This window comes from Haliotis asinina, chromosome 6 (genome assembly GCF_037392515.1).
Source record: "Haliotis asinina isolate JCU_RB_2024 chromosome 6, JCU_Hal_asi_v2, whole genome shotgun sequence".
Taxonomy (NCBI): Eukaryota; Metazoa; Mollusca; class Gastropoda; order Lepetellida; family Haliotidae; genus Haliotis; species Haliotis asinina.
Window position 1 is genome coordinate 19323368 of NC_090285.1, and position 21599 is coordinate 19344966.

At 38.4% G+C, this 21599-nt stretch overlaps 1 protein-coding gene across 1 annotated transcript in view; it reads left to right on the forward strand.

The window, feature by feature from the left end:
• LOC137286117 (zinc finger C3H1 domain-containing protein-like) overlaps window positions 1-19532 on the forward strand; it is a 104352-nt gene extending 84820 nt beyond the window's left edge. The window contains exons 26-34 of the mRNA XM_067817777.1: window positions 816-893; window positions 2951-3054; window positions 4538-4645; window positions 11329-11433; window positions 14277-14546; window positions 15091-15192; window positions 15678-15717; window positions 16159-16221; window positions 16788-19532. Of these exons, the coding sequence (XP_067673878.1) occupies window positions 816-893; window positions 2951-3054; window positions 4538-4645; window positions 11329-11433; window positions 14277-14546; window positions 15091-15192; window positions 15678-15717; window positions 16159-16221; window positions 16788-16904 (987 nt within the window). The 3' untranslated portion in view covers window positions 16905-19532. The remainder of the gene's footprint in view (window positions 1-815; window positions 894-2950; window positions 3055-4537; window positions 4646-11328; window positions 11434-14276; window positions 14547-15090; window positions 15193-15677; window positions 15718-16158; window positions 16222-16787) is intronic.
• Window positions 19533-21599: the final 2067 nt, after the last annotated feature.

Consider the following 21599-nt stretch of genomic DNA (forward strand, 5'->3'; position numbering starts at 1 on the left):
ACAACTTAAACACCCACTCAACCACCCACTGGCACACCCACTCAAACAAGTGCCGTAGATTTTGGGTCTATATTTATCTTGTCCCTGGGTGGATCCTACGTAAAATTATCTTGTCATATCAGGCAACAGTGGATTGCAGTATGAATCTCTGGATTGTCTGGTCCTCACTTAATTATTAGCAGGGAGCTTTCTTACAAATGGAATACTGTAGTTTGCTTGGTTAATCAAACAAACAAACAAACAAACAAACAGATATTGCTGGGTATTCCCAGAGCAGTATTACTTGATCAGGCTACTACTGATGGCAGTATGTCTGTTTGAAGTGAAAAGCCTGTATTTTTCTTCAAACAAAAACATAAATTGAATTAGTTAAGAATGCAGATCCTCCTAATTTTACCTTGCCAACTGAAAATTTAAGTCTCAGAATTTTATTCAACTTAAGATAAAAGTTGTTTTGTAAAATTAAGCAACTGTGTCACCCTGGCCTGGACTGAGGACCAGACAGACTAGTAGTTCATGCTGCTGCTACAGTGGTGACACACAGTTAATCTGGTCACACATTCTCTCCATTTCACTTGCCTTTTATGATAAGCTCGAGGTGTTGTTTCTTATACATCTTGGTTTAGGAAGACCTAAAAAATCCGTGAAACAAGACATCCTATTTCTCTTTCTTGACATTTACAGAAAGTTCATGCAATAAAGCATATAAAAATGAATGCCTTGTAACATAAGCAGGTGAAAAAATAGTTGTGAAGTATTTTTTCTTCACGTTGGCATCTTGATTTATTCCTGCATAAAATGTTTCATGTTTTCAGATCTTCAACGAAGCAACATCAGCACACCCCTTCAGTGCCGAGCTCCACTTCTATATGGCCAACTTCGAGTTGTCCCAGGTAGGCTGACATACTCTCTTTAATATCATTCTTGTGTCTGTCACTTTAGCCCTTTTAAATTTTGTCACTTAAAATCATCTATTCGATGAAGCCCAGTTTCTAGTGTTCCCTGCCGTGGTATTGGTGGAATATTGCTAAAAGTGGTGCAATACTAAACTAACTCACTGATCTATTTGATACTTTGCTTGTGAGAGGTGGAGTCTTTGATTTAACTTGTTCAAGGTGGAACAGGAAACATTTTGTTTGGTCTTAGTTCACAATAAATGTTGACTGGACATAAGAAATGAAAATGTGAAATATTGTCTAAATGAAATGTGGAAAGCTTGGTAAAATTTGTGCCATACTGAACAGCAAAGGAAACACAAATTTTTGTAAATAATGAAAGCTCATAAAAGTAAGTGATCATGTTCATGTCTTCTATTTACTTGACAAAAAGCCAGAGTTGCATTTCTTTTTCTGGTCAGTATAGTACATGCAGAAACAATGGCTGAAGAAATATCCAGTTGTTAACAAAGATTCCCAGGCACAAATAGAATATTAAATAACCTTTCAGTTAAAGGGTTAACAGGCAGTGCTTGTCATGTTGTCAAGCTAACCACACACTGTGTCTCTCTAAGTTTGTGGTTATCAGGTGTACACCTTTGCCATAGAGAATGGTAATCAGTTAAAGGGTTAATGGCACTGTTACATGGATAGTGTTAGAGTCTTCACCTTGGAGTGTCAATGTTAAGGATGAAGCGTTGTATAATCTGGAATCTGATACAAAGTATAGGGTATTTGTTTTGATGTGGCCTAATCTCTTGATGTCGGTACTTTGTAATCGGACATTCATCCACCTCAGAAGACATTGACGGTAATGATGGGTATATTGAGGTGTTATTTCACTATTAATCCTTGTAGTCATAAAAGTGTGAAAGATTGGTGAAATTATACTCTGGAGGGGTTCATGTTTTGTCAGTCGAGAGGAGCTAGTCATGACTGGGAATACGTTAGTCTGAGACCATGTGACGCCATTGCTGTCGACTGTGGGTGGTTCAAGGTTTATACACAGCTTTTGGCACGCTTGTTTGTACCTGTGAAGATTAAATGACTTTAGTATGTGTTAAGATGATGGAAAGGAAATGATAGAGAGGCAGTTCTGTGACAGTTTCTTGTCACAATGACCTTAACCGTTACACATTGGACACATATTTTTACATCCCATCATAGTTTAGTGACAATTTGCTTACTGATTTACATGCTAATCAGTCTCCATGGTCAAGGTGTATGAAGTCAGTATGATGCTAATGAGAGCATAGAAATGGTTCTCTGACATGTCCTGCAGGGTTAGGGGTAGTTAGGTGGTGGTAGCATTGGCACCCAGTTTTCTTCCATGGGTTTAATTCCCATTATTTTCCCACCCACTTTAATACACCTTGAGTAAAATGAATATGAAAATAATTTTCATACTGATGAAGTTACCATCTAAGAATTGGAATATATTTACAGCAATTTCTTGATAAAAATATCAGCAAGTGCAGCAATATTTTGGATTGAAAGAAAGAAGCTGAAATTCATATGTCAACCGTATCTTTATTGATAGTCCAACCTCTTTAATTTCATTCTGTGTATATTTTACCTAGATTAAATAGATACATTAAAAACATGAGTTTACTGAAAAAATCTTCAAAAATGTTTGTCCATGATTCTTGTCCGCTCAATGTGCTCTTCATGTTTCTTTTCATGGTAGTATCGTATATCATTGTATAATTCCAGGTTCACAATATCACCTTTGAAGTTGGAGGCATGTCAATTGTTGCTTGTTTATCTGCCAGTCGATATGCTAATTGTCTGATTAAAGAACAATAGGTGTGTTGTACGAGGCCCTTTTTTCTCACCCTACTCCTCAGACACAAGGGGCACATAATGGTGATGGGAGGAGCTTCTAATCTGAATATAAGTGATATCTGGGACACATAATCTGATTCCGGGAAGATGTAAGGACCTGTACAGGTAATCCATATAGGAGATGGATGGGTGCTTGTGGTTAAACTCCTTCTTTCTGTGATCTGCTGCAGGGGAGTGTCGACCGGGCCCTGGAGTCTCTTGAACAATTTGTCATCCGCCACTTTGATGTGGACGTGACTGATCCTGGCTCCTGTGATCCCAACAAGCTCTTCTGGTATACCTGCTTCTCAACCTGGACAGTCGCCCTGATAACGGAATCGCAAACAGCTTGAATTAATCGAGTTATCAGTCAAAAACTATGTGGAGATTTGCAGTCATCTGGAATTGTGTTAAAGAAATGTTGATCTGTTATTTGTTGTATTGTCATTCAGTTTATTCTTTGAATTATATGTCAGTGATGTTTAATGTTGTGAAAGTATGTAATGTTTTAGAACATTGAATGTCTGTTCTCATTTTTAAAGAAAATGTAATTACATACAGGTAGATTTGATCAAAAAGGCATAAGCACAATCATTGAATGTTATAAATTTAGATTAAGGAAGGCATACATTATATTTCTTTGAGTTTTAAGTAATTTTTAAAAAAATTCAAATGTTATTGCTGACATTGATCTTGTTTGGAATGATCAAGATTTATGCAGTGTAAACAGCCTGCGATTAATGTCAGCTGCAGTATGTTGAGATTGTTCTGCAGTATAAATATATTTGTCAGGTGCGTCTGTAGTAAGGGTGGCCACTGGTGGCTGTGATACTGTACGGTAGATTACACACAGCTGGGGGAGATCAGTCAGGAACGTGGAGACACGTGTGGGGAAAGGTGCCCATTGAAACAGTAAAACTGTTCATGGCATGATAGTGAAATTCATCAGAGGCGAGTTATGGGGTGTTACTTGAAATATTGTCTCATGATGACAGTGTTTAATGGTTTAGTTTTTTTAGTTTTTTGTGTTAGAGGATGTGTGAAAACTTTATTATTATCATAGTCAGTTTGAGATTTAATGTTGAATAATTAATGGCAAGACTACAGAATACCTGATGCCTTCAGCCATCTTTGAAAGCAAGCGAATTTACTTTTGGTTAAGGTTAAGGTAAGGTTTATGGTTAGTGTAAGGTTTGAGGTTAGCGTAAGGGCTAGGGTAATGTGACACTAAACAATATGGCTGGTAGGTTTCCGGTATTCTGTAGTTGTACAGTATTAATCAAGTAGAAACAAATCAGAAATGATTTTTTTTTATTTTTTAAAGAATTTAATGTTGAAATACTCATTTGTTAACAGCATGTTTGTCCTTGTTTGAAGTTGGGTACAAAAGTCATGGGGTCCTTATCTTAAGCCTCATGTTCATAGGAAAAATATCAAGGGGTTTTGAAGTCCAGGTACAAGAGGCTCATAACTCAACAACTTGTAGGTTGAAATCTGTTTAACAAAGAAAACATTGTAGCTAAGGATTTTTTTCAGAGTAGGGGAGACAAGAAAATAGGGTATAAATTAACCTCAAGGAAGGAAATACAGTAGTGTCTGTTATTTCTGTACTATTTGATCACTTTATGTGAATGCTGACTTACAAACAGGGGATTTGTTGTCAACACTTTCCAATATAATAACAGGTGCATCAAAAAGTTAGGATACTTGCAGAAACAGCATTGGGATTCCTCCACATTTAACAATGAAAGATGGTCTGGTCATTTTGATATTTCCAGCACCCTGTTGGGCCTGCCAGCACCTTTCAAGAGTAAACAACTGGTGTTGAAGAAAGAAGTTAATGAATATATAGAAGCAGACAAGTTATACTACTGGCTGACATACAGGTGGGTGAAGGCCTGGGAACATTCTTGGATGTGATACAGCAGGTTACACCTATCCGCTCGCTCGTTCACTCACTCACTCACTCACTCACTCACTCACTCACTCACTCACTCAATTTGGATCAGAGTCTGTGACTGCTGGTAATGTCTTATCATGCCTCATTCGCAAAGATTTGTGCTCATCCTTTCAGTGATTTGTTTGCCAGCTCCAGGCTAAAACATGACAGGCTGTTATGATGTAGCTAGTCACAGGAATTTAACAATCTCACATGCACCAGAAAGATCTCCTGTATCAAGTCTTGTAAGAGGTGACTAACGGGATAGGGTCGTCAGGCTAGCTGACTTGGTTGACATGTCATCGGTTCCCAATTCCACAGATCGATGTTCATGTTGTTGATCACTGGATTGTCTGGTCCAGACTCTATTATTTACAGACCATATAGCTGGAAATATTGCCGAGTGTGGTGTAAAACGAAACTCATTCACTCACTCCTGTATCAAGTTTTCCACGTGCTCATTCCCTCACTCTCACTGGGGAAACTCACTAAATGACAGCATTCCTTACAGGAGACCTGTCCCAATTTGCCATCTGCAGTGTAGTTACATGAAAAAATAGAACGTTCTTTACTTTCTGTGAGTGGTATGTGTAGTGCAGATTGAGTTTGCATGTGAGAAGGGTTACGCCTGAATGGCATTGTTTGCTTTAGGTTGTCCAAACTGCATTGAATGTTTTTATCTTCATAGGTTTTTTGTCCTTAAGAATGATTATCCCATGTGGCTGGTTTGAGATGCAAATCTCAACTTCCACATTCTCAATTTCATGATTACACGATGCCATTTAGAAAGTGGTCAAATGCAACATATGTCATATTTGGGATTTCACTTTCTTAGTAAAGTACAAATTCTAGTACTTTACTAAGAAAGTGAAATCCCAAATATGACATATGTTGCATTTGACCACTTTCTAAATGGCATCGTGTAATCATAGCTTTCGGCCGTGGGAGCCGTGCCAATTTACACTCATCAGAGGGGTACACAAAGTAAGCAGTCTAGACTACCAGTTGTCCGACTTTCATTTTTGTGGAAGTCGCGGTGGCTGAGCGGGCTAGGCGGCTGACTTTGTGTGCTGGCGATTAGGTGCCTGACTCTGAGGGTGCGGGTTCGAATCCCGGATGGGACTCAACCGAAGAAAGTACTAGAATTTGTACTTTACTAAGAAAGTGAAATCCCAAATATGACATATCTCAATTTCATGTTTAAAATGAAGGACGGAAACAATTACTTGCATGAAATGATGTTGTCATTTGTTGTAGCAACAAATTGAGTTGTTTGTTATATTGACATACAAGGCACCATGCATTAGAGCTGCTGATAGGGTTGTCATTGTTGACTAAGAGAGTCAAAACTAAAATAATTGTGCAATATTGGCATGTTTGCACAGATGATTAATGGCATGTTTTGACATTCCGGTCTAACATGTGTTGCATTTACCAACTTAACGGCATGTACATATTACACTACAAAGCTGCGTACATCACTGGCATGACCATTAGAAAAGGGATATTGAATTTTAAAACGTAAATATTTTCACAATAAGCTCTCCTGATTTGAGTGAAACCAGAGTGAGTGAGTGACTTTTTTTTTTATCTTTGAGGGTGTAATGGGTGCTTGAGATGTTATGACATATGTCATTGTGTGTTGTGTCATGTTGCCTTGTCCACCCTGTAGTGGGAGGCTGCTCTGACATCACACTGGCACAAAGATAAGTCTGTATCTGGAAAAGGGAGTGGACTGTCCAGGATGTGACAGGGGATCCATAGAAAAGAAATGATCTGCCAAGTGATGATGTGTGTTATCTTCAACCAGAGTTTAGGAGATTATATACTTGTAATTCTAAGTCATCACCTGTTAAGATGAGAATGTTTTTTTTTTGTGTTTTAATCTCTTTAAAACAATAAAAAAATAAATGGGTCTTCGAGATTGTTGCAAAAGTCCTGTTGAAATAGTTTTGAAGACTTGCAAAGGCTATACTGGCAACCGAACAGTCATCACCAGTAAATCCGTATCACATGGACGTGAACGCAGCTCTGGTCAATTACAATTCCATTAGTTTTTCCGATGGTATTTGACAACAATAAAGGATAGCAGAAGAAAGTTCTTCATGGTAAATAACATAAGGGAAAAAATAAAGCTAAAATTAGGAACCCTATAAATATTTCTTTAACTTAGTCTGTCACATGATCTATATAATAGCAAGTTCAAGTTCACAACAGTCAGTATTTGTTTTATTCCCTGTCAGTCTGCTGTAAAAATACACTCAAGTTGTCATTTCAAGATTACTGTAGGTCATAAATATATATTATTTCACAAATGATATGAGAAATTCTGAAATGGCAATAACTATTACAGTTAGTTGTGAGAAACACCAATTTGTACTGCCATGATTACTTTCTGTATGACATAAATATATATTATTTCACTAATGATATTCGAAATTCTGAAATGGCAATAACGTATAGTTAGTTGAGAAACACCAATTTGTACAGCCATGATTATCTGCCGGCGCGTTGTATAAAAACACGATCATCTTCAGATTGAACACATTGGTGAATAGCTAATACAATATCATAATTAATATTGTTTCATTAACAAATGGTGGGGTAATTCTTTGAATGTCGTTAAAATATGGCGATAATTGTTAGCAGCCAGTGCATGACTGCTCTTATATGACAAGCAGTCATATGGATGTACAAGTTGTTTCTCAGTAATGTTACTTGACCACTGGAACCAGCATAGGTTTGACCAGTCCTTACCAGAAAGCCTTTGTATTTAAACATATTATTTTGATGGACACAAGTAACTCCATTCTTACTGAAAAGTATCACAAGTCAGATGGGGGATTCAAACCTGGAAGAAAATGTGGACTTGCTTTAGACATTTACATAACTCCTAAGGCTGAGGAGAAGGGTAAAAGTATGGTTCAGGGACTTTACCTTTGACAGGAGTTAAATGAAAGTGAGTGTATTTAGAAGTGCCATGCATTGAACACCCATGTTTAGTCATAAAAAAGTAATATTCAGGTTTGGCTAAATGCAACATGTTTGCTTTTCTTTCATAAACTTGCAATATTTGATTTTTCAGTCATGATAACTATATTTGAGCATAACTCACACCTACATTGTGTCAGTTTTTGAGAAATACAATGTATACTGAAGAGCAAGAGATACACAAGTTTTGAAAAAATAATCTCTCATAAAAGTAAGTGTTCATGTTTAAGTCTTCTATTTACGTACTTGGCAAAAAGCCAGAATTGCATTTCTTGCTGTTTAGTGTAGTTTTTTAAAGATATCTGATGTGACTATGTTTTAAGAAATTCTGCTCCTCGCCCAGAGATTATGTCTGGTATCATTCTGCTTGTTCTACTAAGTTCAGTTTATGAAATTGATCACACAAACATGTTGCTTTAAGAAATTCTCCTGCAAGTATTTCTGAAATCTTTTCACACAGACTTTTGCTGAAAGGCAGTGTTCAAATAAGAGGGAAAATGTTGGCCATTTTCAGCCCAGTGCTAATTGTAGTGAAGGAATGTAGACCCTATTATAATCCCACAAGTGGACAAATGTGAGGATGTCGACATGGAGATAAAAGAAATGTCAATAGTCAGACAGGTTGCAGTGGCAGAGATAGGATGACAGTCAGATTGGTCCTTGGAAGGTGTGGCCGTGAACCTAGACATTGTATTGCAATTAACATGGCAACTGTATGTTAGGAGTGTAATGTTACACACACTCTTGTTATGTCAGTAGTGGCACCTGGTGGGGTAGATGGATTTCTGTGGATTGATGTGACACCCCCTCTCAGATCTGGGATCAGATGTGTCAAGATAATTATTTTGTTGACATTTTTCAACAATTTGTTGCAGAATTTGCTTCTAGTAATTAGACTTGATTATCAAGTGTATTCTAGTTTGCAAATTGGATTTGTCATAGGTGTTATTGTATTGAATGGCATGAAAATATTTTTTAAAGTTTTTTTTTTCATTTAATCAGAGTGACAGGTGATTTGTTATAGAGAGAAGGTTCTAGAGATAATGCTACATGTATCTGGATTGTCATGAAGAAATGTTACAGATATCAGGGTGGGTGGCCGGCATAGACAAGATACACTCACTTAAGGCATTTCACTTTCTTATGACACCAATAAAAAGCTCTGGGCATAACTAATTCTTAAATTTTACTTTGAATTAAATCTTCACATCTGTAAGTTGTACTGAATCTCAGACAACCAGAAATTCACAGAATTCAAACCCATAATCTCAAAGACCCATATTATCAGACCAATCGTTCCTGTTGTTTTGTACGTTTGTACAAAGATTAGGATAATCAGTGTCTTAAGGAATGAGATTATTTAAGTGCTTGAGATTGTCTGACTCCATAGGGGGCCATCCTCCTGTTGACCTGATGCCTTGACCTGAGACAGTCAAGTGTATTGGAAGCTGCTAATTGCAATCTCCTTATCCAGAAGAGCTCCAGATAGAGAGGTGTGGCAGGGGAGACCTGTTGGGATGGGAAAATGTCCTGATGCGTCCACTTGTTCAGAAGTATCAGACAGGAACTGGACTTGATGTTGTGACGTTCATGTCTGTCACCTGTTACATCAGAGCACCTTAATCTTGACAGGGGATTAACCATGTGTCGTGCATCATCTCTCTGTTCTTTGAGTGGTGGATCATATTGTCACGGATTGATCGTGTTACGTCATGTGATTTTCGGTCAGGCTGGGTGGTGATAAGAGGGAATAAACATTGTTTGACAAAGTTTGTAACAATCAGACTTGGCACTGGTTCAATTGCTGGATACTGTACATCATGTTTTATGACAGCATAGGGGTAGCTTAGCTGTTGAAGGTCTCACTTGTCAAGCCTACAGCAAATGTTTGCAATAATTCTATTAATTGGAAGAAGTATCATAAGAAAGCAGCACATTTTTTCTTCTTACATCTGACTTATTGCATGGACTTTTTTGCCTGAAATATAACATTCAATGATATTTAGAAGTGAAGCAAGAAAGGGGACATTTTTAAATGACTACTTCTGCATCATGAACTCGTTTCAGTAGGCATCTCCTAAACATCACATTCAATTCAGAAGTTGACATCTGTAAATTTACCCCCTTTCATACATCATACTAATTGACTGCCCTATCAATTCACTCACTTTGTGCTACAAACATGGGTTGTTGAGGGCCAATTTTTGCCTAGAATTGCCATTGGGTTCTGTATATCTTGCAAGGACTACATCAGTTATGACGTAAGGACTACATTTAATGACTTAATGGCCCCCAATCTGTTGCCCTCTTTCAGTAATACTTATGCTTCAACAAACAGTAGCATTGTTGGCTCTGTACACTCTAACACCCTGACAGTCTCACTGACAATGCCTGCAAACTGTACACAATGAGTATTGACTGTAAAATGTCAGTATATACTTATCCCACTGGACATGTTTACACAGGACGAAAAAGCTGCTCATCCTGACCACACAAAGGCTTCTGAACCAGGAAATGCTGGACAGACCTCCAACAATGGTCTGCATGTGACATCGACACCACACAGAATACACCAATTTCCCCGTGTTGATGGAACCAACAAAACTAATCCTTCTGAATTGTGTGCTGTGTGGGTCTGGTCTATACTTACAGGCATAGATCTAGTACGTCTTTCAAAGGGTTGTGTGTCGTGGTCAACTGTTGCCAAGTTGATGGACCTAGTTGAGCTATGCATGAACTTGACCAGTGTTGTGTGTTTACTGGTCAAAGACCTAGCGTGGTCCTTGGTTGTCTTGAGCACCTCCAATTGAATGTTTAGGTATTATGGCTATTGAGGGGTGATGGGGTAGCATAGTGGTTAAAGCATTCCCTTGTCATGACAAAGACCTGGGTTGGATTACCCACACAGGTACAAGGTGTGAAACCCATTTCTTGTGTCCCCTACCATGACATTACTGGAATATTGCTAAAAATGGTGTAAAATTGACGTCACTCACTCACTCATTATGACTGTTGCATGGCCTCTATAATGATATGATGTTTGGTGTTTCGGCCAATGTTAAGCTGACATGCTATGATGTAAGTGCCATACAATTCATAGAAGCTGTTCAGTTCTGTTCAAGCCCATTTCATTTACTGTTTGTTCCTCTCTTCCTTGAAGGGTCACGGGTGGTCTCGTCATCTAAGGTGTTGCCTGCCATGATTTTGCTGGAACATTGCTAAAAGAAGCGTTAAACTAAACTCACTCACTCGAAGCAATATTGCTAAAGGCTCCTCGAAACCCTGCTTGCTTGCATGCTCTCACTCACTCACATCAGTGGTGAAGGTGTAAGACCAGGCTTTCCTTCCATGTGATTGTGCCATTCAGTTGAAATACTGTCTGAAGTGGCATGAACCCATCCATACCCATTTTACCATATAATGTCTCCCAACAGTCATTACACCTTCACTTATATGTATTCAGAGGCTAAGCGTTTGCCTACAGCTTGACTGTTGCATGCCATTTTATGAGCTTCAAGGTATTGAGAGTATTTGTGCATGCCTCAAATTATTCTATTTATGATAGTGTCTCATTGCACATTGGGTATGTTGTTGCTGTGGTGCAGTGACACTGTTGTTGCAATGATGTTGCTGTTGCAGTTCACTGCTGGAGCTGCAAGGTGACAGTCGGGAGTGTGTGGAGTTGTTTGAGACAGCATTGTCAAGTTCCTACAAGGCAGAGGATCTGAAGACTCTCTGGATCAAGTATGTGTGTTTCTTTCCCATACTGTCATTTCTAGGATTCATTTGAAACATTTTGTAACTTCCTTTTCTTCATGAGATATATACACTTTTGACACAGATGGCTTGAAAATTGGTTTTTTGTATCTTCTTTTTCTTAATGAGATATATACACTTTTAACACAGATGGCTTGAAAATTGGTGATTGGACCCTAAATTCATTCACATTGACAATGTTTTGCAGTCTAATAAGTGTTAAGACTAATAATTGTTTTTCATCTGGACACAAGTAACTACATTTTCATAACTTATCGTCCATGTATAGTTTGCTAGTATCTCCGAGATTAAGAATATTTCTAATACAGTTTGGTGTGAAAGAAGGCAAAAACATTGTAAAGCAAGCTTCATTCTTTTCACAGGATTGTGCAAATTAAACAGTGTATGTGTGACTTTGATAAGGGTTTGATTCAGGGCAAGCATGTGAGATGGAGCTGGCAGGTGCTTGTCACAGTCTCAGCTATTCAGGAGGCATGGCACTGTGTCCATACTTGCCTTTCTTCCACCTCCCACTCCATCCCTTGCTGTTGTCTCTACCTGCCGCTTTGTTACACCTGATCCTAAATATAACACAAGGTGTTAACCCTTTTACTGTCTGGGCCTCTATAACCAGGTGACAATTTAGGTGTAGTGGACAGAGCGTCTGGCTGGAGAGTAGAAAGTTGGTGGTTTGATCCTGAAGTGTTGAAGATGGTGCTAGTTGTTATCCTGAATGAAACAAATAACTGTCACTGCCAGAGTCAGTACTGTACTGCTGATCCTGATGCTTGGCTCTGATGGTAGCCCAGTTCTGAAAATTGACAATAGCTCTGAAATAGCTCGATGGAACCACTGCTCTTGCACAGCTGCATTGAGTTACAGTTCAAGGTGATCTTATAGATGTTCATTGATGTTAAGGCCATCGCTATAACTAGTTGCAGTATCACTGAACATAGTTTGATGGCTTTGCAAGTGTTTGTTGCCCTTTTTTGCCATTCATTAAATTGGTTTGGTCAACAAGATATGTCAGTATACCAATGTACACTTTAGCCACCTCATTCTTTCTGGAAAGTCTTTAATGTGTTTGGATGAAATCTTTTCATTCATACATATTTTATACTTTAAATAGTTCCAAATTTAATTCACTTTTTGCTCCACCTGTGATGTAGGCGTATATACAGGTGTGCTAAGGGGGAAGGTAAACATCTTGGAACTCCCATCACCTGGTTTTCCCTCCTTTCCTCCCACACTAAGTTCACATGCTCAAGATACTGACACACTCAAGAGGAATGACATTTATGTTTTTATACCAAAACATTCTGCTGCAGATCAGTTTCTCTTTAAGAACTACATTGCCTTAGCTTTCAAGAAATTACCATGTGGATTTTCTGTTATTGATATTATTGAAGTTTCAATAATAAAAAATGACCCTTTGATTTATTCTAGATGCGTCTGAGTTTGAGGTACTTCAGAGGCTTAGGATAAAGTATGGGCTGGTCATTCATTCTCTGGGATTTGTAGCCACACCAGGAAGGGTTAACAAAGATGCAGGCACACAATACCCCAGTCTTTATTTATGTAGAGCCTTTTGTCCTCATCCCGTCTAAATATGTCAATTAAAGCTAGTGCTGAGAGGTGTACACTTATTATACAAATAATGCCTTTATCCTCGCACCTTTAATTTAAGGTCAGAGATGATTCTCCCATGAGGAGCTGACAATTGTACCGAGCTTTAGTGATTCTTGATTCTAGTCAGCTCAGAGGTGTGAGGCCAAAGAATAATAAAAACCTCTTGTAAATGAAACTTTAGATGGGAGGCGGATAAAAAACCCTGGTAAATAAACACTTGGATCCATTTAAGTAATCTCCAAATCTTATCTAGCGCAAACAGAAAAGGATTAGTGCAACAACGGAAGGACACCAAGAGAGGGTGGCAGGAAACGTGCAGGGAATTACAAGAGCATTGTCACAACTGAAGGCTTGAGTCTGTGTCTTACTGACAAGGTGCTTGTTGTGGGTTGTTCACTTAGACATTGTGGGCTACCTCGAGGTCAAGCACCTCAAGACATGCACTGTAAACTGATATTGAATATTTTTTCAGCTAAAGAATGATGCAGTGTCTGGGGAAACAGATTTATGAATGGACAATTTGTTGTTGTGTTGCTGGCACTTGAGTAGTGTCTCTTATATAACCTTGACAGTGTATTACATTTAAACAGTCACATATATTGCATACTTATCCTACTTTTCATGGATACCAGGCTCTTTGCATTTCTTGGAGACTTGAGATTCATGAATATTCTAGGGTTCTATCCCAGATGTAGTTCTGTTTTACCATAATATTATATGAACTTGCAGGAGGGTCGAAATTTTTGCTTTGAGGTATCAAATTTGCTATTCAAAATCATATTTTGCTGCCTGAAAAAAACACTCGGCAACAACTGGCTACCTTGCATTTTTTAGTTAAACCACTTATGTTCATCATTTGGCTGTCATTTTCAAAGGAAAGATCTGCACCTGTGCACTTTCACTCGTAAACTTACCGATGTTGGTATTTTAATTCTGACAAAATGCTCATTGTAGCTTTTCTTGGTCACTTATGCATCGTAATACTCGCATAATTGCGATAGAGAACCAGTCAGCTCGGCACACATGTGCAGAAGTATAATATTACTGCTTCATATGTTTGATAATGGACAAATATCATTTCCTGAAGGGTAAAGGGGGTAAAATGTCGTCTGCTAATACAAGTAGTGACATTTTTGTTCCCTGCCCTTAAGGTTTATCATGTTACCATTGGTTCTGATAAGAGTGTGTTTATGTGGGTTTAGTTACCTGGAGTTCCATCAGCGGCAACTAGAAGGTGCTGCAAACAATGATGTCCGCTTGCGTGAGGTGTTTGACTTGATGGTACGGAGTCTGTCAACCGTTCCTACCAAGTTCCCCGTCCCCTTCTCGGATGATGGCGCCACCTGGAGGGATTACCGCCATGTTAACAAGATGATCCACACATACCTCACCATGATGAACAAAGAGGAGAGACTGGTTGCCCTGGAGAAGTTTGTTGAAATGATGCCTTCAAATGTTGACCTCATTATTAGGTGAGACTTGTAGCCATAAATTCTTGTCTCTGATTCACAGGTTAGAGAGAGATCTGTATGCAAATATGTATTTAAATTTTTATTGCATTAAGTTGTGAAATATACAGATCATCATGGAATTATTTTGATGTGAAAATATATTTTTGAATACTTTGTGTTCAGAACAATATTCTTGCTTGCAACCACCATATAACACTGAAGTGTTCAGGTGAACTAAGTTCACAGTTGTGGATGACCTCATAGAAGACCACCAGTACTGTACTGTTGGAAATAAATGGATGCCTACATTGGTCTGCCCTCCTTCTTGCTGGCTACGATGACACTAGTCCATCAGTGAAAGCAACCCTTCCATTGCCTGACAGTGTGGAGAATAGATGGTGGCAAGACTGTAGATGGGGTTCCTTGAGTGATATTTGATGTTTGTGCAATGTAATTGTAAGTCATAAATAGTGACTACACTGAACAGCAGAACAACCTATGTGATGGATGAACACAGTGTACGTCCCTGTGGTGTACTGATGAAGAGTGTGACTATCTGTTATAGGAGTGTGGAGGAGGCAGTGTTGGGGAAGGAGTACCAGCGTGCCAGGAGTCTCTACAACACGCTGCCATGGGAGGGAGTGGCCAATGTCCATCTGTGGAAGATGTAAGTGGCAACAGGGACTCCTCAGTTGTCTTTGTGTTTAATATTTCACGAACAGTCCAGTGTCTCATGTTCTTAATATTACCGGTTCCCCAATTTATATATACGTTGTACTGTAAGACCTTTTCTCAAAGACCCATACCCTCTTTTGAATCCTATTTGTCACCTTCACCTTGATGTTCAAGACCTTGACAGATATTGTTAAGCTTGTTCATTTGAGTTCTGGTGATTTCAGTCCTGCTCTACAACTTCCTCAGAGCCATACAGGTGTAATGGTAGTGTATGATTGTCTGGATTTGGTCAGTGTTTACAGAATTTGTTGTCTACATTTTGACATATTCCACGAAAACTGCTTGTGATGTCCTTGATATTTTAAATGACTCTTGTAACAAAACTGACGGATCCATTCAGCCGTTGTTGTCGCTTGGATAGTCATCTGTATATAGATCTGTGTCTGAGAACATTCCATTTGTTTTGTACTGTTCCAGGGTACTTGGTCTGGCTCAAAGGCAGGGATCTGTGAAAGAGGTTAGCCTGACATTTCACAAACACAAACATCTACAGTGCTGATTTATGTGTGGAAGCATGCTGTATTCTGATTTCATCTTTTCATCTTATTAAGGGAGTTACAATTTTTAATAGTAGTAACAAATAGAATTAATAGCCTAGTGAGAAGTGCTCTTCCTTTTAAACATCTTCAAAATTGCCAAAACTATATATTTGTTTTCACAACACATCTTTGTGTGAAGTACCAAGTGTGATTCTGGGGATCATGCATAGCAGCTTTTGCTTGGTGACCTTGTAAATTAATGCTCATTGCACTCTGACTTGGTGGGACACTGCTGTCATTTGTTTTATCCATATGCAAGTTAGAGCTTGCTTGGATATTAGTTATCACTTTGCCTGTGACTTCACAGATCTGCTTGGGGTTTTTGTCTGTATCCAGACATGACGTTTGTTTGGTTTCAGATGGAGAAGCTGTATGTGAAGGCAGTGCGAGCTCTGCCAATGGCAGTGACTATGTGGAAAGATGTAATGTATTCCCTACCACTACTTCTCTGTTCTTATATATAGCTTGTCTTGTGTCATGTAATATGTCTTGACTGTCAAACTGTCGGTAAGTAGAGAAAGCGCTCTCATGGTGTGGGTCTGTAAGTAACTGATACTTTTCAGCCTCTGTAGAGGACATGTTGGGTTTGAAAAGAAGCTGCGGAAGTCTCTTATGATTGACTTGAGATTGTTTTAGAAAGGTGTTTGGTTGGCAGAGGCATTAGAAGTTTGAACAAATATATGTTTTCTTGAAAAGTAATAGAGAAAGATACGGCAGTATTGGTGGAAATGCATTACTGATACCTGTGTTCATCCCATCAACAACAGGTGCCCTTGACCTAGATTTGATGTCAGTGATGTTTGTGAAAAGTTGCTGGTTGGGGTGTGTAATAACTCAATTCGATGGATTAATGCTTCCATGGAATGATAAACACACAGTATTGTGATGCAAGAGGAATGAATCAGTTGTACTGTGATACCTAAACTGTATTTTCTGATTGTTTGTTAATGTTTGATTTCCAGAAAATGTTATTCCTGTTTTCTCACAGTTCCTGCTGTTTGAGGTGACGGAAGGAAATCAGGCTACAGTTCAACAGATTCTAGGTCACTGCACCAGCATAGGACTCAACATTGCTGGATTTGTGGCAACGATATCGCCATCCTAGTCAGGAGGGGGCCATGTTGGAACTACAGGATCTTTCACCCCTTGAACTTGGATGTCAATGTATTGACCTTGAGGCCAGTATCATGACCTTCAAACAAGTTCGAACCCATAACACATGAGTTCTTCGTTTGTACTTCTCTCTTATGGAGACAGTATCGCAGTGAGTATTTTGAGGCCTTGACATGGGAGAAGCATGGAGTCAGTTAAAATATTTTTTTCCTATATATGTTATTGGTATTCATTGGTTCCATGAACCATTAATGTTCCCTAAAGTGAATAACAGAAAGATTTATAATCTGTTTATGTTTGTAAGCTTGTTCTTCCATGGTCTTGGCTTGTGTGATTCGTTGGTGGTTGGTCATGGTTTAGACCGTCCAGGGGGATGCAGATTAATGAGGAACACCTCTTTCTCACATTGTCATGCATACCAGCTCACAGAGATAGTATGATAGGCTGAAAATTTCACTGGCAAAGTTTCTTCATGTAGGAAGGCCACAACAAGTTCAGGTACTTCCATGATGTGATTTGTAAAATGAGGATTTTGATATTCATGTGCCCACAGTGGTACCAATACTTTTACTAAACTGTAGTATGATGTTTCAATGATTCCTTGTTGATGATAAAATTACTAACATCATCCTTTTTCATACTGTCACAGACAGGGTGATGACTACATAACCTGAATGAAAGGTTGAACTCAGTAAAGTCTTCTCTCAAATACATTTTTTTTATGACGGTGAATAAAATTTGGAATAATCGGTTCAAAACATCAGCCTTCAAAAGCATTTGACTAATGCTTTGGACCTAGACTTGGGAAGATAATCCTCAATTCCTTCTAGATCAGTTAGTCTCTATATGGTAACTCAAAACCAATGAGAAGATTTTGAGGATCGTATAATGAGTTTGTTGTGGCCACATACAGTCATTGTTTGTTTTAAAATGTTTCCATGAAATGGCTCATTAAAGTATGGTGATGTACCATTCTTGTGATCGTGACAAATAGTTTTCCTGCAGTTGGTATATTGTGATCACATGAGAAAGCGTTGTTGCTGCTGCTGTAATTGATGTGATGTTTCATAATCTCTGTAAAATGTTCTTACTGATCATTATGTTGTCCCGTTGTTGTTGTTCATGCATTAATAACCTCTGTAATTGAGCTTCAGTTATGACAGGTCCTCTTTAGTGATGGCATTGGATCTAACAGATCTGAAAAACTTGAATTGAGTCAATATGAAAATCCTGTCTTCAAAGATTATGCAAAGGTGCTTTGAAAAATACCGAAATCCTGAATTGTCACATGAATGTTGTGACAACATGCAGCTTGTTGTCACGGAAACAGAAGATGAGGATGTTCCAATAGATATCAGCTGAAGTTTGGATTCCATATCTGAACTTATGTTTAGCGAGTTCTGCAAATGGCTGTGTTGAAAGCCAAGTGAAAGTGCTGCTTATTGAAGTATGATGATGGTTTCCGCTTCTACCAAAGATTCCTGCAACTGTGGCCAAACACCAAAGGTTCCGCCAAACATCATTGGTTCCACTGGACCAGTCTCAAGTGCTTGTTTGTGTTTTTTGCACTAAGAACACAATGCCTTATTCTTTTGTGAATTTTGTTTTTCTTTAGATGTAAATTCGATTCCATATGTATTAAAACTCCTTACCATCATTAATAGAATTAAAATAAAACCATTCAAATTTGACTCAATTAATCTTACCTATTTTGGAAAACATTTTATGATTAATACAGCGGATATAAATTTGAATTCAGCATTTAAACCAAGCTACGTTATAAATATTCAGAAACAACTTGTAGGTGTTGTGTTCATAGTTGAGTTCTCACTGCTTTGACTTGCTTAAAGGTACATTCCCTCATCAACTTGACTTTCAAAATTGTAGTTAAAGGCTTTTATTGTGTTAAAAGTCTGAAGGTGAATGATTTATTAACAAATTCATGATCAAAAGAGAAATAAGGTTATTATTTTTTTCAATTAATAGAAAGTAACTGATATGGCAAATATTGTCAGTTTAAAACTTGGGGTGCAGGTCTTAAAAGGGTTAAGTGAGTTTCATCTTGTGATGTGCCTTCAATGCATTGTTTTGTAAGTATGCTTACATCAATGAAATGTGAGCAGTGTCTGGCTCAATCCCTCCTAAATGAATAAATCAAGCACATAACTTGTTATTCGTATATGTGGTATCGATTTTAGTATGTATTACCACGTGGTTGGAAGAAGTAAATGAAATATCACTTCAATGATTCGCTTTACATTAATTACAGTCAGAAAGAGAAAATTTAAAAATTGAAATTACTTGTTCAATATTATGGAAATTGTAACAAATTTCCAAATGGTAGTTTTTGGAGTATTTTATGTATGCTAAAATTTAGATGTCTTGTAATATGTAGATTGTTGTTAATTTTAATAACAATTTAAATATCTGTTACCTGGATGGTCGTTACAGTGGATTGAGCCATCACTGCACAGTTGGTCCAGTGTTTTGCACTAAATCACCCTTTCTATTAAGTGAAGTAGATTATGCACCAGTATTATCTTTACATCAAAATTTACATGGACCACCTATCTGTTTCTTTATTTATCTTGTATTTGAATAAAAATTAAAGAAAAATAAATTGAATTTGTGCTCTTTGATAACTATGTTTTGATGGAGAATGTTTCCTTGTTTTCAAACGCTGATTGAGAAGGTCTTGATGAATACTTTCTCTTGAGTGAGCAGCTAATATTATCTCAATGGATAATATACATGGCAGGTGTTTGCTTGTCATGCTGAAGGTCTGGGTTAGATTTCCCTTGTTGGTACAATTTGTCAAGCCCATTACTGGTATCACCTGCTGTGATATTGATAGAATAATGCTAAAAGTCGAATAAAACCGAACTTGTCCACTCACTATACATGTTGCGGGAACTGTAGGCATTGATTGTTGCTCATTGCCTCAACCACTTGGTTATCTGACTGACAGAAATGTGGTCACTTGGACATTCCTTGACTAATGCAGCACCAGTGTGAAACAGGGTTCTCTCACTATCATCTGACACACATTGTGAACATTATTGACAAAGTATATTTCTTCCTGAATCAAAGATCAAGAGATGTGAAACTGGTGTGAATCACAGTCCTTTCACTGTTTGTGACCATCTAAGCTCAAACACCATGATAATGACTACTTTACCAAAGGGATGCATTTGTAGCCTTGGATCAGAATCTGTCCATTCCCCAACCATGTAATCCATGCTTGTATCACCGCAATGTCTTCATTAATGAAGGTTTCTAAGAGGCAACTAGGGAGCTCAGATTCCTGACTTGGTTGATAAACTTCATCAGTTTATCCCAATTGCTCAGATTGCTGTTCATGAAGTTGATCACTGGATCCCTTGAATATTCTCAGACCTCAGTCACAATGCTGGAATATTGCTCAGAAAATGCGCTCCAGGGATAGAAAACAAGGTTTGTGCGTCTCTAGACGGAAACTTGTACACAACCATGTGGATCATAGCTGGTACAGTCTGAGGCTCCTCAAGCATACTGAATGTATTTAGCACGGGATAAAAACAAAGATCTCCAGCAACCTTCTTATCGAAAACAGTCAAATGTCTAGGACCATGACTTCAGACTTCACTGTTATTTTAATCTGGTAAGTCCAACTGCCACTGAAATATGTTCAACAAGACAAACGCAACACACATACCGTCGGACAAACCCATTTTTCCAAAGAAAAATATACCGGATACATATGGAAGGCTATTTGATATGGGGTTCGACCTACAACCACCTTTTGAAAGTAACTAAAGGCCACATTGAAATTAATGTTTTGCATTAGTGGTGCCCTGCCTGGATCCGCCTATGGAATTTATTGTCAGTTCAAATAAGGCTGAACAAATTTTGTGTTGAGGTTAAGTCTTCAACTTGGAGACAAAGTATTGACTGAAACGCCACCACGATCCCACAGCCTTGGTGTAAAGCCTTGACAGTCCCCCAGAGTCTACATTGCCTAGTGTTCGGACTCCTGATCTCTTGGATTTGACGAATTTGATACTGTTTTCTTGGTTCTGTTTTCATTTAGAAATGTGTATATGATAGTTAAAAAACAAACAAGTCTCGGCGAAAACCTGCTGTGGAATTCAGTATTATATTATTTGGTTTACTTAATGACTGGGTTGAACTGAGATCATAACAGATCGGATGAAGATAACCGAGAAAAGCAATTACAGAGTTAGACACGCGAGGACAGTTGCGTGTGGAGCGTGGTGATTTATACCGCACCGCACTCATTAAGCGATCTGAACAGTTATAAATTATCCCGAGAAGATTGGAGGTCTTTAAATTCAAATACCATCGTATAGTTCCTCTCGGACGGAACAACGCAATGTTCAGGTTCAGCGTTTCTGGCATTGCCTACAATGTGTGGTAGCAATAGTGTGTGCCATCCAAGTATCATCTTTGGTGGTTCATGGGGTCGTCTTGTGGTTCACGGCAATATCCGAGCTATATGGCGACGGTTTGTAAATAATCGAGTCTGGACACGACAATCCGGTGATCAGCATCATGATAATCCGGAATCGGGATATGATGACATGTGTCAAGGTTAGCGAACTTCACCATCCGATCCCGTTAGTCGCCTATTACGAGAAAAAGGGCTGCCCACTTCTAATCGGGGTCTTCGCGGGTATGTCATGGGTTC